Below are 18,878 nucleotides of genomic sequence, written 5' to 3' on the forward strand. Positions count from 1 at the left end.
GGGTCCTGCTGATCATACACTCGCCCTAGGAGACCATGAAACACAATATAGGTCCCACGTCCCATGATGGATGAGGCCCAGGCACCAATGTCAGCCCACTCAGCGCTCCCCACCAACAGGGACAAATCACCCGGCCACCGCCCTCCTCAACACGCAGGCTAATACAACTAATGGAGCCATCTACAGTGTTCGACAGGCTTCATGCTCTCCGAATAGACTTCTGCTGCCTTATTCTTGAGATTTAGTCACTGGGGAGTTGCTGTTTTTGTAAATAACGTGTTCCGTGCATAAATAACCGGCAGTGATAACATATCCGTTTCAGAATTAGAGATAAAAGTCAATAAAATGTGTTAAATGACTTCAAGAACACTGTTTTTTTTTCCTTTTTATTCCACTACTCACTGTCACCTTCGCTGTGACGTCCCCCTCACTTTCCTTTCATGGGCTCTCTTAAATCAGCTCCCTGCTTGTAGCCACAAGCAGGAACCAGGGAAATGGTGAATGAGCTCCAGACTTAGATCTGACAGGTTTTTTAAAAAGATGCCTCGTTTGTGCTGACCTACATCGCTTTTTCTTTCCAATCATCTTTCCTCCCGGGCCACCGCAGGCTCCAGAGGCTGCCATGGGGACCAGCGGCCGGCCTGGGGAGTCATTGGAAGGCTTGACTCACTGTGATTGCTGGCTCAGACACACAATGGTGTGTCAGCTGATTAAGGGTGGCAACAACTTCTTGCTTGATTAATACTGTACAGTCTGGCGTTCTGCAACTCAGCGACTGCAGGATGAAGTTATACCTCTGCCAAGATTAGAGATCTGATTCCCACTGAACAACAATGGACACACCCACAGTTTGAATAAGCGCCCAACAAACGTTACGTACTGTTGATCAGTATTGAATTGAGACCGTTTCATAACCAGTTAAAAGTTCCTCATTGTAACTTTAAAGGTGCTCAACATGGAATTCAGAGCATGGTTATTGCCTCCACGCGGCTCTCAAAATGGCGAGAGCTGCGTTTCTCCCCCAAGAGTGTTCTGCTTAGTCGGCTACTACTGTTGTGTGATTGGCGGATTGCCTGTCGATAGAAATGTGCTTACCTACGCTGTGATAAGAGCACGGACAAGAATTTTCGGTGTCGATGAAGTTGGTCAATTTGATTAATTTAGCTGCTAACTAGTTAGCTAACTAGCCTGCTAATTCCACTTTCACACTGGTTACAGAAATTGAGCACACATGGGCGATGAGGAGGGACGCTACAATTCCATGACAGCGCTGTGGGTCGAGGCGGCGTTATCAGTGGGAACAGGTGCAGTGCAGAGCGGCGGCCATTAGCTAGTCAGTGAGATCAACTCACTGACTACTAAAAATGTTTCTGTTTTGACTTTGGGTGAAAATATGAAAAATAAGCTACTTAATAGCTTAGCGGGTTTCTGGGAAGCATATACAAGTTATGTTATATGTAATGTATAGGTGCACTATATGCTAAATGCTGCACTATGTTCACCAGAATAGTATATATATAATAAAGACAGAGTACATGGTAATCCCTACCTCCACCAGTGACACTGACTTTCCTGCCATTTAAACTTTAAATGGCACTCACATTACTCTTGCTGAGTCATAAATTCTGACATGACAGCAGATTTTCATATTTGGCATTTGACTCAAAAATTAAAAATCAAACTTGGCTTCTTGTACAGAATTGAAGGATGTCTGTCTTCTTCCAACCCTAAAAGTATTGTGCAGTCAACCTTCGTGTCTGTCCTTGACTATGGAGATATTCTGTATCATCATGCTGCCCCATCAACGCTTCAGCTGTGAATCCCTGTGTATCGTAGTACATTACGCTTTATCACAAATGACAAATATCAGACTCATCATTGTTCTCTGGATCACACGGTTGAATGGACTTCCTTACAGTCAAGACGAAATAGCCATCTCATGTTATTCATTTATAAAGCTCTACTGTTGAAGCTTCCAAACTACATCGCATCTCTTCTGTCAGTGAAATCTATAGGAACCACACGATCCAGTAAGTACTTTACCTTAGATATCCCTCATGTACGCAGTGATGTGGGCAGAACTGGAGTTTCAAACTGGAGTCCTCCATTCCCCTTGGAGACTTTAAAGCTTTAATATCTGATAGTTGTATAGTTTCTCTTCTGCTGATTGTATTCATATGAAGGTTTCTTGTTCTCAGTTGTCTTTTGAAAATGAGATCTAAATCTCAGTCAGACTGCCTGATTAAAAATTTGAACAATTTTCTTTTTTTCAAACAGCTGAAATGAGAGTGATGAGAGTGAAGCAAAACAATGTTGTGAGCCATAAAACCAAAACAATGAGCTGAAAGACAGCTGCTTAATAGAGCCGAGGGAAACTGCAGACCTAAAAAAAATGTAATCAATTCAGCCAAGAAACAACAAGAAGAACTGTTGCATCCCTGCAGAAGGGATACATTCCCACAGAGTATGAGCATAGACATGTTATTTTCTAAGTAATAAACAGCATCATCAAACATGATTCAGTGAAAAACCCTGACAAAGGTTGTTTAGCATAACGTAGTCCTTGAAATGTACCATAAGTGTTGACAGTGTGTGGGAGCTTATACTTTTTACTCATAATGTATAACATATAAACAGTGTGCAGAGCTTTCTTTTCATTCTTACTGCTGAGACATTTATCCAAACAATGATGTCTGCGAGTTTTGTCTCTTTCTTCCTCACAAGAGTTTCCAGCTTCTCTCAAGCGTACATTTTTTGTGGTGACATGGTGCATGTTTCTCATTTAAAGGTTATGAATGATCAATCACACTGAAAGCGCCTAGTGTATTATGCCACACCAGGACTTTGAAAATATAACAAATATTTCAGTTTCAGTGATTTATTGCAGAAGGACATGGTTAAAGCAACACATGTATAAATATATTACCATATTCTAGACCTCATTCAGAGTGGTCCGCAACCGATATTGGAACGTCCCGTTAACAGTCTGCGTGAACACAATGTATGCTTGGTTTACATTGAATGGAAGCAGACTTTGAAATGCTCCATTCCAGAAAGCGTTGGACATTTTACAGCTTTTACAAACTCGGTGCTCAGAGTGGAGGTTCTCCGGGGCCAGTGGGCTCTTATAGGTTTATTCATATTCATTTCTTTATTGCATCTCTGAGGTTGGTGAACCTCTGAGCTCATTAAGATTCAGCTCCGCCGTGCAACAGCAGCTTCAGAGCTTCCATCATAGTTATCTGCAGGTGGGTGATTATGTCCGGTCCACCGCAGGGCTTTGACCGGTCTACCTCAGAGACCCAAACTGACTTACATAACAAGACGCACATAGGAGATTAGAGGACCTTTCACTTAGTGCATAGCCAGAAAATACTGGCTTTGTCTGTAGATAACAGATCAGCGAGAAACCAAATGTGTCCTTTGACAATAATATAATTAACTGTAATCACAGCTGAATTGGTGTCTTCTGGGATTTCATCTCTAAGATGTAATAAGTACAAGACAGCTTCTGTAGACAACAGCTTGGACTATTTCTGCATCCCAAATCACAGATTAACATTACACTTTTCACACAAACACAACACACTGAAGATAATGAACTCAGTAAATTTCTTCAGCAAGCAGGGATGATTTTACTCGGCAATCTGCATGTGAGTTCAGCTGTCATTGACGAAAACAGGCTCTTCTGCAAGTGCAGTGAACAGAAAACGCAACACTTTTGTTTTTGTTCCCATTTGTCACGTGTTGAATGAAATGTCTTAGACTTTTTCTATGCACACAAAAGGCTTGTTTCTCTAAAACTTTGTGGCTAATCAAGATGCTGATTAAACAGCATCGTTAGTCTACAGGTGCGTCTCTGGCTGGTTACAATACAAGGCCAGTCTAAGATTTGAAGGTTTAACTTGGGGGGGCTGGACATTTATTTGGATTTCACATGACTAGAAATGCATTTTTTTGTCACATATACCCCCAAAAAGTATCTTGTGTGACCACCATTTGCTTCACGCAGAGCGACACATTTCTCTTGCATGGAGTTGATCAGGTTGTTGATTGTGGAATGATGCCCATTCCTCTTGAATGACTGTGCAAAGTTGTTATATATTGGCAGAAATTCGAACACGCTGTCATACACATCGATCCAATTTGTGAACAACATTTGAGAGAGATAAGACTTTGGTTTGCATAGATAAAAAATGAAAGAAAAATGACAGCAACAAACTAAAGTGTTTTGTTCAGTGTATTTGGTTTTAGGTTGTAAATGAGTTACAGGCGGTGAAAATAGATCATATCTCAATGTTATGTTGCACGCTTTGAAGAGCATTTCTCAGAGTCTATTTGTACACCACTACAGTGTCTGCCTGCATATAACCACTGATTTACAAACTCACAATATATTTGACGAGTCATATACTGTATCTCTACACCTATTCAAACATATTCTACTTTGAACAAGGGACACAAAACCACTGTTTTATGAGGGAATTAGGATCCCTGACTCATAGTTTCCTGGCACCTGAATAGAGCCTACTGATTGATTTCCAAAAAAACATTCAAGCTGCATTAATCAACATTTGTTTTTTGGACAATGGAGTAATGTGCGAAATGTGAAAGAGATTGCTGGTAGTGATGAACTGACAAAGAATGATCACTAGTTTCCTTTTTAGCCTCTTTAGCTCATTGTTGTAATTATACAGCCCCAAAAATGTTATGTTTTGGTTCTGTCTCACTGCTTTCATCAACCTTGTTTCCAGCAGCAGCATGCAGCTGTTTTCAGTGAAAAGGCTCCGATAAACCACTGCACATTATCTGCCCAGCACCAAACCACAGACAGGCAAAATTAGCAATTAGCTGGTGAACATAATTAAGCATTTAGCACCTAAATACCCAAAAATTTCTCTCAGCTGTTGGTGGAGTGGAAAACAGAGCCACACTGTTTGCTAATGTTCACCATAACAACGTCAATGTTGTGTTTACAGCTTGTTCAGCTGCCCCCAAGTGGCCAAAAAAAATCTGTTAAAGGTCCCATGTATTATAAAGCAGGTTTAGGTATATATAAATACAAAGAAAGTATTTAAACGCTCAATCCACAGAGAAATGCTCACAGCCCGTATTCAGAAGTAGGGCCTTCTGAATGAGCCGTCAGGACTTCCGTAAGGTTTTGATGTCACACCTACACAGTCAACGGTAGAAGTGCCACTAAACTCCAGTTAGTTGACACAGTGAGTCCGCGGCTGCAGCAACACTTAAAGATGGCGACAGCGCAGATACGCGAAAGACAGGAAAATGCAAACCAATCTGAGCAGGCTGGGCTTTTTCGGTAGGGGAGTTTCAAGAGACAGGTGTCATAACGGAGTGTTTAAGACAGATGTTATGAGTGTTTTTCAACTTGAAGCATGTAAACATGTCCTAGCAGAAACCCAAAGTATAAACCTAAAAATGAGCATGATATGTGACCTTTGTCAGGAGTTCCACTTGGTCTGCTTGTTTACCGTCCATATTTAGACTTAACGTAATACAAAGTGCACACGGCTTTTATCCAATCATATCTCTATGATCAGATTTGGTGTTTGTAGATATTTGTGCTGCGAGCTGTATTTGATTCCATTAATAAAACAAAAGAATCCCAAACCTCTAGAGGACTGTCTATTTTTAGCTTGTAGCATATTTCTCTAGAAAGCTGAGAGCAAAGGCTTCCCACTCTTTGTGTCTCTCTTTCACTGTCTGACAACGTCTTGTCTCATCACATATATTGTTGGCCTGATCATCCTGTTACATCGTTCTCAGTCTGCTGGGCTCCATGAAAACGGCCGGGAGCAAGCCGGTAGACGGGCCCAGGGAGCTTACCGCGTAACTACAGAGACACAGAGATGAGAGAGACGGACAGAGATGATGATGGAGAGCTCTTATTAGTTGTGGAAGGACGGACACTTGGAGACTTGGCCCACACGACCCCTCTGGGTAGACGCTCACTGGCTGGCTGTGACTACAGTTAGGTGCTTGACAGACCTCCAGACAGTGAGAGGGAGAGAGAAGGATGGGAGGGACAAGAGGTAGCTGGTCCTCATCCCCTGGCTGACCCCCGTTTTAAATTCAATTTCAAAAGCATAAAAAAGGTCTTAATTGTTGCAATAACATCAAAAACAAGACAAATGTGGTTTTCTTCCGAGACAGACTGCTATTTCTTCTCAACAACAAAAAAAATCTGAGATGACCTAGTTAGAACTTGGATGCACTGCAGAGACGTTTTGAGAAAACTTGTTATGTGGGACTACACCCAGGTTCATCCGCAGCCTACTAGTGTGAAAACAGCGGGTTAGGCACTTTATCCCTCAAACACTCTGATATGATAAGAGGGCAGCCGGTTTCGTCCTTTGTTCACCAGCTGAGAGATTGTGTTAGTGTCTGACAGCTGCTCTGAGATCACTGGGAGATGAGAGGTTAGCATATTTTTAGACATGTGTTTCATGTGAGGAACCTCACTACTAAATAATGAGGGTGCCCTTCTCCTGTGCCTGCGACTCACAGTATCGAACAGTAAAGAGCTGCAGATAAGCCTTTCAAAAGGTCTGGATGAAGAACACAGATAGGACATGAAAAAAGGAACAAGTGGATCTAAGATGAGGTGAACATGAAGCTGAGCATAATATCAAAAACGAAAACAAACGGCAAGAAAAGGACTGAGTCTTTAGTTCAGTGTCGGAAGTTTCAGAAAAACATAGTGATTAGAGGTAGAGAAAACCAACTAATCTAGCAGTATCAAGCAGTGCCATAATACCAAGGCCATGTCGTGCTTTAATGGCCTGAAGGACTGATTTGCAAATAATGGCATCAACAGAAGATCTCACATGGAGATTTGTCCATCAGACGTATATTTCTGGCAGTGTAGAGAAGACTTTGAAACATGAATACATTTTGAGGGGAAAATGGAGGCTTGGATTGGGCGACACTAATGACATCAGTATTTTTATAAATTGCCAAAAAAATATTGAGCACAGGCAAACAAGAGGCAAAGATTTTTAAAATCATATATTTTTAGATGGAATACTTTTGATTTTGAAATGTGTAGTCTATATTGTTTTTCATAATGACTTCACCATTTCAGGCTATGTAACTTTTGATCTATCATGTCACTCTGGACCAGAACATCAACAAAACAGGGATAAAAAGTGCTGCAAACACTTTCAAATTGCACGACATTACATCATTGCATACCTCTCCACTATATGACAAACAGCTACCTCATCCACTTGCATAACGAATTCTCAACTTCTCTCTAGTTCTCTCATTACCTCTTTTCTGGTGTGGTTTCGTTTTCTTTGCTTGCTGGCGCTTCCTGCAGATCTGGGAGGTTGGCAAAGTCATCCTGTTCAGCCAGCCCGATTGCTAGAGACAGAACAACCATCTTCCCCTCACTGGACACACAGACAAACAAGACATCACAAGACCACACAGGTGTGTAGACAAATCAGCACAGGAACACATACACACACACACACACACACACACACTCCAACATACACAAAGAAACAAACAGGCAGTGACAGAAACACACCGCACAGCACGCATTCATTTCACGTACAAAGAGAGAGTGGGAGGAAGGTGGTAGACTGTTGTAAGGACACTATTTCATTTATACAAATATTTAATGCATACCTCACACTGCAGCGCATCTCAACTACAGCTGTGTTCTATGGAGTAGTGGTTTGCCATTGTGTATGCTATTGTATACTGCACTAATACTAACATTAAACTTTAAAGTCGTCCAAAGTTAATATGGTCTTATCTGCGACGGGTATTTATTCAAACACAATCTGCCATTGTCATCAGTAATGGCCTTTTAACGCGAATCATTAATGCAGCTATCTTTTCTCTGTTTTCTTGCATTAGCTAGTTAGACTGCATTACAGGTCAGAAGAAAACTGATCTGCTATCGCTGAAATGAGATGTAAAGACTGTTTTTTTCTTTACCACTCCCTGAACCAACTCTGTGAGGTTGAGAGTGTGCTATTAAAAGCCATCCAACCTTTGAAGTGTCACTCTGATGTTTTGGATAATGTGGGGTGCCTATGACTACTTAATGTACCGACTGCTGTAACATTAGTATCAGAATCAGGTGATTTCGCTGAATTGATCCTTTCTTTAGTTTTTTTTAACACTGGCATGATGTTGTATGGGCCATGATATACAGTACCCCATGTATTTCTAATATGAATCGTTTTAGAGCATACTGTATCTAATTGAAATACATTGGATGATACCAGGGATATTCATCATGGGACAACATGTGCTTTAAGTGCATTTTCCTATAATTCATCTTTACAATATATGAGGTTGTAAAATGCATCAGTGAACAGTGCACTTTCTTACAAGAAACAATTTCTCAGGAGTATTTCTTTTAAATCCACTGCAGGTATTCATTGAATGTGTTTGGCTGAAATGAGCATCATTAGCAGAAAGGCTTAGAACCACTGATGCCTCCATGGCTTTATCATCCTCTGTTATCTGTTTCCTAGAGTAATACATGTGTAAAAATAGAAAAGCAAAAACCCAAAAGAAGGGGTTTGGATTGAGTCACAGAGAAAAAAAATAGAGGCAATGAAATGAAATGCTGAAAAAAAATGAAGAAAAAGCGAAAGAAATCCATGAAAATTGAGGTTGCCTTAACAAAAACCTGCAACAAAGAAACATATCAAGTTGATTTTCAGCTGTCATTCCCCTCTTAACATGCCTGAGGTCATTTAAATTACATCTTAATGAAGTATGCTGCACCGTGAATTCAAGAGGCAATGCAAACAATGACCTGAACAAATAAACAATTGCCCACAACCAACCTTGTAATTCACAGTCCTAAAATAACAACCCATATGTGAGCACATATTTACACCATTCTGGCGTCTCATACTTTCCTCTCTGTCTCTACCATGCTCTTTTCCTCTTTATACAGCCCCTAACATAGTGTGCTGATCCAAGGACAACCTTTATGAATTTACTTTACCACAGTCATTTCTTAAAGGGCAATTCTGATGATTTTGTTCATCTTTAAACATCGCCTGATGGACAATTTTAAGACATAATTATAAAACATTTAGCGCAATTCTCTACTTTTATTTTGCAGATTAGCAGCGGTCTCAGAAGGTTGATAATTACTCGATGTTTTACTTCAGGAGAAAACAAATTGAGAAATGTCTCTCAGTGATCAAAACTTCTTTCATTATGTTTAAATTCTGCAAAGATAAGCCTAATACATGCGTAATTTTACACATAGCTAAGAAGTCTACTCAAATGGCAATAGGATCAACAGATTATGTCATCCTTATTAGCCTGTGACAGATTGTTTGTCAAGTTTCATCAGTTTCTCCTCATTTGTCTTCTGATCTTTTTCCTCTCATCTCTCCATATGTCACACTTATGATCTCATTTTCCAGCCTGTATGTGCTTTCAGTGCATTCCCTTCTTAACAAGAGGCTGTTTGTTGAAGCAATATCGACAACAAGAGGAGCGCATTAGCACTAGAGAGACCACTGGGGATGTGTAAACAGTACCAACATGGCGCCCGTCGATAATTTGAATGGACTTGTATAGATGTCCAAAAAAGACACGCGCACTCCAACCCGGAGGGTTTTCTGAAATCATTACCTCCTTACACCAGCTCTATTGATCTGAAATGTAAGCGGGGTGGTTCAGGTGCCACACGGTGTGACAGACACGGACACACGTGGAAGGTGAAACTGATGCATTTGGTTGTTCATACCCCACCGATCACATGTGTTTCCCCCCTCAGGGTCAACGGCTGACATGTTTGGTACAGTGAGATTCATGAGGACAGGGTGATGCCACCTCCCTATATATGTGCCCAGCCTTATTTGAATGATGATTCACATAGGCAGGGAGGGCACTGGCTTGGGGACGCTGTTAATGGGAAGACACGCAAAAAGTACAGGAGTGTAGAGCTGTGTGTAGACGCGTGTGTGGGGGGGGGGTGTTTACGTGATGCTGCTTTGTGGAGCACATCATCTGTAATTCATTAAAATCAAGCGAAGGAGGAGAGCTCTTCGTGCTCCGTATCTCAAGCTATGAGTAGCTTTCGCACACCAGCAGCCATCCAACTCAGGAGTGAATGGATCGGAAAACCGTTTGCTAACTGTAGGGTGAGAGGATACTTCTATCGTTTTTGTTTCTAGTTGTTGTGAGGCTATTGTGAACTGTGCAGTTCATGTATGTCGTGATGATGCACACATGAGAATAAGACCATTCTGTAAAGCTTGGTTTCATGAAAACCTTTTGAAAATAAGTTACAAATAAGTTTGATTTTCTTAAGATCTTCTAGAGTTACTAGGTATTCGCAATATATACAATACACTTGTTACATATATGATAGTATTTAGATGTTATGCCATGTAAACCTCTGCATTCAGCGGTCTGTCTTTAATTAACAGTCCTCACAAACAGAAACAAGCATTTCAACTCCCCTCAATACAATGACAAAGAAACAAAGGACTGGAGGGCCTTCCAAAGATCACTATGCAGCATACTCACAGAGCGTGTGTCTGAGAAAAGACAATATGACCTACTGATGCTGGACACATGGACATGATCAGCATAATGTAGTAAAATCTGTCACATCTGACACAGGCATCAACATGAACAAACTACAACCTGAAAAATGACCACAGTTGACTTGAATCGGTATCTCCTGCAAAGCCTCAACATTTTAACGTTTTAAGTTTTGCAAAGAAAGCAACATTTGCCAGAGTAGAAAACCTCATGACACTCACAAGAACGACTTGACGTCCAGGCCTCTGTGGCGTATCTGCTCCATCATGTGATCCCAGCTGCCAGGGTTTGACCTCGATCGACCTGCCCCTGCACCTCTGTACCTGGAGGCTCCAGCCGGACTCCCCCGGACCCCACGCGGGCCACCGCGGTGGCCCCCGCCGCCTGGGCCTGTGTGCAGCTGGCCCAGGCTCTGTGAGGTGACTGGGGGGTCATTAGGGCCCGGAGGGGGCTGGTGAGTGAGGGGCTGTTGGAGGCTCTGCTGCCGGACCAAGGGCCGAGGGCGCCCCACGGCGGAGGAAGGGATGTGCTCCAGGGTGGAAGCAGACGAGAGGGAAGCGTCCCCGAAACTAAGCAGACACATGGGAGCGCCGAGGACAGAGACGGATACAACAAGGAAGACATCGGAGTTAGAGATAACAGGAGACATACAGGACAGGGCAGGTAGATTTAGAAAGGATTTAGAAGAGATGAAAGTAAAAATCTAAATATATGATATGATATAAAAAAGATGATGCAGAAGATAAAAATGGTAAAAACATACAGCACAGATTGAAATGTGGGAACACAGTGTTTGCAGTGAATATCCAAGTCAGAAGGGATCAAGAGAGAACAAACAACAAAGAAGATCAGTGAAAGAGGGAGAGAGGAGGGAGAGAAAGAAGAACAGAGTTGTCAAAAAGCTTAAGATAACTGTTTAACATCTCTATAGAAACAACTGCGTATAATTTCAAGCTTCTGCTGCATGACAGTGTATGGATGCCTAGATGAGTTGGCATGCAATATGTAAACATTCAATTATTGTTCTTCAAACTGGTGTCAAAACAAACCTCTGCAGTGTAAGTGGAATCAAACTGAAGTTAAAGTATCATTATTACTTAACTTGAGTCTCTGTTCTCCATCTGCAGCTCTTAATTCTTTCTGTACGTTACCTCTTCCCTTAATTAGCCTTGACCTACTTCTAGCTTCTTGCCTTTTGCTTCCACTCTCTCTAAGGTCCTGTCTGCTCCTGCTCTGTTTTCCCTTCCCACTCTTCCCATTACCTTCCTACTTCTGAGCTCAACTGCTCTCCATCTCCTCTGTCCATTCATCTTTTCTCCACCCTCAGCCCTCACATCAGTCCATCTCCACACCACCTCCAATCACCCTTCTTTAAGCCTGCTCTCTAATTACCGCTCTGCTCCTCTTACAATCATGCAATAATGCTTCTCCGCTTATCCACCCTTCAATCACTGCACTGCCTGATAGCTGTAAGCTTGTGCTAAACAGCTCTGTCTGGAGCTAATGCTGTGAGGGAGGATTTACTGCCTGGACTTGAGTTGTGTTAGCACTGGTTCTTTAGTATTAAGTCAGCTCTAACTCTGCTGGAGAGCCAGGAGACAAGACCCCTGAGAAGCGGAGCAATGCTGGATCAAGTAAATACAAGGCAGAGCTCATAAACATGCACCCATGCATGCAGGCTTTCTCACATACACACACACTCTCAAATATTGCACACCATTAAGTCTTTCCTGAGGACAGGCTTTCATGGGAATGTTTATTTACTTGTGCATAATATTGTATCTGAATAAATGTGAATTAATGTATAAAAGTTATTTGCTGCATTTCTGTTGGGTAGACCTATTATAGAGTTTTGAGGTGAGAGGAGATATTTTAGGGCTCCAGAGGTAAAAGTCTGGTTTATTTTCTGCAGAGACAACATTGAGCAGCTGTTGGAGCACTTCCAAGGTTAAGATAAAACTCCAAGTTGAATCATCAGAACAAAAGATGAGCAACCATGTTCTTTGATAAAAAGTCAAAGATGATAGCTAAAAAGATAACTAGAGAAGTCAACTATGACTCCTGAGACGCATTTTGTTAAGAAATATACAATCAAGTAGCTGACAAAAAAAATCTTTTTTTTTATTCTGTCATTTTGGGATTCTTTGCAAATGTTGGCACGTTGTTTGGTTCTCAAAAGCAACAGAGAAAGTGTTTTGAATTTGCTACAGCTCTGATTTGCACCTCTGACTGGGTTCTTCTCTACAGCTACTGCAGCTGAGGCTCATGGGTATCGTTGTTTCTGGAGCCGATCATCATACTAAACTGACACGGAAAAGACACAATGGCCATAACATAAACCTATGATCGTAAAATTATCCATTAGACTCTGTTGAACATTTTTACAGTGGCTCCTCACACTTTGTCACTCTGTATGAAAGATGTCATAATGTGTTTCTAATATTTGTTTTCTATCGCTGAAGGCTGTGTGCACGTACATTTGGAGCTGACGCAATCATATTCATGCTCAGTCATCCTCAAATAAGTTGAAACGCTATACATAGTTTCATGTCATTAATCTTATCTGAACTTATTATTTGAGTTTTCAGTGAATCACATCTACGACAGGATGAAATGTAATGGAAAATAAAAGGAAAGGCATTAAAAGCTTTGCAACATATGACACAGGAACTATTGTTACTTAAACGTCCGGGCACATAAACCAAACAATGCAGCTACTGTATAGCAGAGTCAAGTGTTTAAGTGTAAGTGTGTTTGCAGGATAAATAGAAAGCATCCAGTGGCACACATAAAGAGAATATTTCTGCATCCGACAAACATGCAACTGACATCATGATAAATCAATACATCTGGCTGGATTCATGGTGGCATTAGGCCAGACAGCTGGAAGCTGGTCCATGTGCTAATTCATCTCGCCAGTCTGTTCAGTGTTACAAAACTGGCAAAGAATTTTCATTGATTGTTGTATCTACTGGTGCTTTCAGGAGCTGCGCATCTTTATTGTCCTCTGTACATGTCTGTAAAGAGCCAGCACCAGTCATTCATATTCCCTGAGCATAAGCCCGCTTTATCTGCTGTATTCTATTACTGACTCAGAGGGTTATTTTCACATTTCTTCTTGCTTGAAAGTCAATTAAGATGACTATAAACCTTGAATGATTTTGTAATTAGAGAAAATTGAGGAGGGTGAAGAAAAAGGAGGCAGGAGTTAGAGCGAGAGAAAAAATACTAACAGAGTGAACGAGAGAGAGAGAGAGAGGGAGAGGGAGAGAGAGAGGGAGAGAGAGAGAGAGAGGGTGGAGAGGTAAATGCCCCAAAATAGAAACCAATTCCAGAGGAGAAATGGAAATACAGGTAGATCTGAAAGGAGTGACAGCAGAGGAGAATAATGCATTTCAAATTCTAGTTAAAAAAAGATTTTGCAAGTCTAATTGTCGTGTTGTTAAAAAGCCACATACTGTACCAGTATAAGAATTTTCTTTTTACTTTGCGAAAATCAGTCAAAAATGAAGAATGATTCATTCATTATGCATAGAAGCAATTTATAATGTCTATAAATACCAATTCTGATGGCAGAGTTTTGCTCTCTTATTTCTTATCAAGCTACTGCATCATAACAAAGACACATAGTTGACTAAAGATGAAGGAATGAAATAATTGGATGTCTTTTATTGTAAACCCACTGTAAATCTGCACGCTACACTTGTTTATTAATCTATTCAACTATATTTTGCTCTAGATTCACTGAATGAACTTTAGGCGATACAGTACAAGAGACTTATTATCTGGGTTACGATTTACATACAGAGAGATCTTATATATATTATTCATTATCTCTTCAATGTGCAAAAATATGCAGCTTTTATCAACCACCATTTGTTTTTCCTCATACAACTCACATAGGTCAGATGGAACAGATTATTATTTTAATATAGAGCAAATTCTGCGCAGCTGGAGATCAGGAAGTGATGTAAAAAACAAACAAAAAACTATTCTTGCTAAATGTTTGTCTACAGCCACTTTGCTCTGGGAAGGTGGTGATACTGATTGTGTGATTTATGTGCTGTGATCAGCTGCCCAAAGGTAAGAGCTGAGCTAAACCAAGTTTGGGATTGTGACCCCCAGAGGGGTTGCAAAATGAATTTGAGTGGTCACAAGATGATAAAAGGGAAACGAATGGAGCATATTCTGCCTTCCAATATGGGGTAATTCCTACGACCCCAGGGTCCTATGTTCCCCCAACCGGTTCTCATTCCCAAATTGTCACATATGGACACTTGGCCGGGACCTCTTGGTGTCACTTAGGTTTAGGCAACAAAACTACTCTGTTAGGTTTAGGAAACGATGTTGGTTTGGGTTAAATAAGTACGTTTTTTAGAGCGTGGAAATTAGAACGGGCTGGTTCCCCAACTCTATATAGCACACAACGGGAACCTGAAAAAGATGTTCCTTCGCTCTATTTGCTTAATATGACATGGGCAATTATGGGAACTCATCAAAGTCTCTGACAACATAAAACCTTTTAAAAAGTTTATTTAATGTGTGTTCACTGAATATTGAACTGGGGAACAAAGGACACTGGGAGCGTAGATACACAAAACTATATTGTCGGGCTTTTCTACAAGGATTGTTAATTCTTTTGTGAAATATTTTATACTTTTACATTTGCAGGGATCTTAGAATCTCAGTGGAAGTTCAAACAATCACTCAATTTTGTATTGTTTTTGTTTACACTATCAGCTGATTTATGTGGAATATTAGCCGATTGGCAAAAAAAACACCTTCTGAGCCGTTTGCAGAGGTTGATACACAGTGAACTTTGTTAAAATTAAGTTGCATCGAACCATGTTTTTCGGAAAGGGGTTCTTTTTCTCTCATGGCCTAATAAAACTGCTCTCCTGCTGTTTATGCAACCCACTCTGAATTTAAAAAGCTGTTACTTCAGATGAACAAGCACGCCATCTTTGAAGATTTTCTGTGAGCATCTGTTTTGTTTGAGATTCTTGAAACTGTCACTGCCTTCAGTAACTTGGAGGCTGCAGAGGAACAGCATTGTCTGAGACTGCCCTGACACCAGCTGGTGGAGTTTTGGCAGCTGACATGAAAATGGTATTTGTTTATGACGAAGCGCTCTGTAGTCGAGAGACTTCAAGCGACAGTTACTCAGGCATCGCAGGTACACCCTGCAAAGCAGCTCGCTTCTCTTCCGGCCTGTCCTTACATTATCTTCATCTGCATGGTGTCAGAAATAGCTTCTGCTGATGTCCTTCTTGAAGTGTACATGCAACAAGGCCATTCACTGTGTTTACAAACTCACACTCTTCCTTCCTATCCACACCATGCTGTTGTTGTGCCCCCTGTGGCCCCTCATGCGTGCCCCCTGTCACCATGCGCCACTCACTTGCCAAACCGTAGACCTCCGGCATGCATGTGGCTCTGGACCGCCTGCCAGCGCCCGGCCTTGCTGCCCCCCATCACCATGCTTCGAATGCTGTCACTGCGACTGGGCCCAGCCCCAGACCCAGAGCAAGCGCCACCCCCGCTGTCACTGGCCCCCGGCGAGGGTCCAGCACCTCCCTGCCCACCCTTATCCACGGCCCCACTGGGAGGAGCAGTCGGGTTGATCCGAGACAAAGAAACACGGACAGACAGAAAGAACGGACCAGGATACAAAGAGGAGGGAGAGAGAGAGACGGACAGACGAGAGACAGACGCACAGACGTACAGAGCCGGAAAGCAAAAGATTCATCAGTACAGTTAGACAAACTGGTGAGTGAGACACTGTGAGCCGTCTGTCCAGCCACAAGTGTCCAGTATACAACAACAACTTTGAGGAGCCACTACTCCTCAGTCAGTAAAAAGCAGTGAAGAGTTTTGATCTTTTCTGTGGACACTTGACTGAGACACATACTATATCTCCAAAAGTACAACAGCTCTATTCAAAGTTGTACAGCATTGATGGCCAACATATTACTTGATCCGTTTATATTAAGACAATTTGTCATGCCAAATTCAGTTGTATAATGCAAAATACAAGCAAAGTAAAGAGCTTTTGCCTTAAGGGAACTTTTTCTTATTGAAGCTTTTCACTTTCACTAAAATCAGTGAAAGTAATTCCGGTGAGAAATAGGCCAAAGAGCTTTAGGAGTGCGGGGATGCAGCAGGTCAGCCTCATTTCACACTACACAGGGGACAGCAATGACCAATCTGCTGGCTCTGTGAATTAGGACTAAAAGTTGAGTAACGAGGCAGATGCATCTTCAGATTGTTTAAGATGCAGGTGATGATAACAGAGCACTAATGTCTCTAATCTCACAGCAGCTCACCTGCAAAACATTTTCATATTAAAATGGCCCTACTTAACCCACCCCTGACCTCGACTTGAGACGTCACAGTGACGAGACAGAACGTCGACTTCAGTACAGGGACCTTCTACTGGACAAACCACACAACACACAGCTGCACAACATTCAGACACTGAGTGCAGCCTGACGGTAAAATGAATGACTTCTCACTGAACAATGAGATATTTTTGTGGCTATCTTGGCCACTGTTGTGATTAACCTGTTCATATTCTCACATACAATTCACCAGCACCATACAAACTCTCCTATAAATACGAATAATTTCTCTACAGCACTTTTATTTTCCTTTGGGAGAAATATTACTGCACTAAAACTACACCATAACTGTTGTTTTTTGTAAATGTATTGTATTTTATTTCATTTTATTTTTTCCCTTTCATTGTGTTTTTAAATGTTGATCTCCTGCATTTCTTCACCTTATGTAAAGCACTTTGAATTGCCTCTGAGCTTGAAAGTTGATAAACAAACAAACCTGCCTAAAGCTTCATCATCTCGACAGTAAGGATTAAGAAAGGGTCGACTCAGAAACGGCACTATCATCAGCCGATTAAATGCAGCGCAAATATGAATAATGATCTCAATAACATAATGCAATGCAATCACAACAGTCGCTGCCGCTCACTGATTCTTACAATAGTTTCAACATCACTGCACAGATACAGAGTAATTGATCACCCCGTGGTTTTAAAAGAGTCAAGTGAGTTGTAATTAGAGAGGATGAGAATGAACAGGTTCACTTAATGCCTCGGTGACGTGTGAGATGCATCTATATGATGGAATGGAGGTTGATATGAAACAGACGCTATAGCACCCAAAATCTTAATTGCTGCAATATACACAGCAGAGGCTGTGTCTCTATTTTTGGAACAGGGCTCAGGAGACCAGACACAGGAGGGCTATCAGGCAGCCTTAAAGCACTTACAGTACTATGAGTGATAGTGGGAGTAGTGACAACAAATGAGCAGAAAACACAGAGCGAGTGGAGGAAGAGGTGAGAGGAGTAAAAACACACGTACAACTTTGCACACACATATACACACACACACACACACACACACACACACACACACACACACACACACACACACACACACAAAACAACAGTAAAATAAAGTAAAACAGAAACCACCCTATTAAAGTAACAGTTGAACATTTTGGGAACGTTTTTTTGTTGGAAAGTTAGATGAGAAGGTCACACACCACTCGCATACCTGCTAAATGTGAAGCTAGCTGCCGGTTGGCTTAGCTGAGCACAAAGACAGGAATCACAAGGAAACAGATATTCCAAGGTCTACCAGCACCTCTTAACCTCACTAAAAACGAAGTGCTAATAATCAGCAACACACAGGGTCGGTTTATTGCAAAGCTAGCATAGCATATATTATATACGTTAAATTTAACAATACTGAATAATAAACAGAAAGTGGTGTTGATCTTCTCGTCCTACTCTGTTTCCTTATGATTCAAGTCTTTGTGCTAAGCTAAGCTAACCGGCAGCTGGCTGTAGCTCTTCACATTTAACAGACAGGTGTCCATCTTCTCATCTAACTCCCAAAAACGTCAAAGTATTCCTTTAAACTAACCCACGCAAAAGATACATCAACAACAGTCGCCCCTGATGGTTTAGGTAAGTCTACGTTTAAGTCAAGTCTGCTGCAGCAAACTAAGAAGCAGATTTCAATAGGTGGAGAGGACGCTGGCTTGTATAAAAGGGGAAATGGTTCAATTGAAACAGTGAGATCTGCTCCCTGAGGGTTGTCCGTCTCCATGGTAACACTCAATGGGCTGCAGGTGAGAGGTAACTAGGGTCTGATGAGGCCAGCAGGGCTGTAGGGAATGGGGCTATCAAACCTTTCACTTGTACACCCTGTACACTGTGCGAGGGCAAACTAAAATGTTATTTCCCAGATTTGATGTTTTGTGTTTTGACTGTAACGACCAAATGGGACTCATAAA

General features: G+C 41.5%; 1 protein-coding gene across 1 annotated transcript in view; it reads right to left on the reverse strand.

Annotated features, from left to right (window-relative positions):
• syt7b (synaptotagmin VIIb) overlaps positions 1-18,878 on the reverse strand; it is a gene marked incomplete at both ends in the record, with an annotated part of 88,190 nt that overhangs the window by 14,465 nt on the left and 54,847 nt on the right. The window contains 2 exons of the mRNA XM_079175736.1: positions 7,293-7,415; positions 10,779-11,126. Coding sequence (XP_079031862.1) covers positions 7,293-7,415; positions 10,779-11,126 — 471 coding nt within the window. The remainder of the gene's footprint in view (positions 1-7,292; positions 7,416-10,778; positions 11,127-18,878) is intronic.

The sequence above is a fragment of the Pholis gunnellus genome (genome assembly GCF_910591455.1).
Source record: "Pholis gunnellus genome assembly, chromosome: 1".
NCBI lineage: Eukaryota > Metazoa > Chordata > Actinopteri > Perciformes > Pholidae > Pholis > Pholis gunnellus.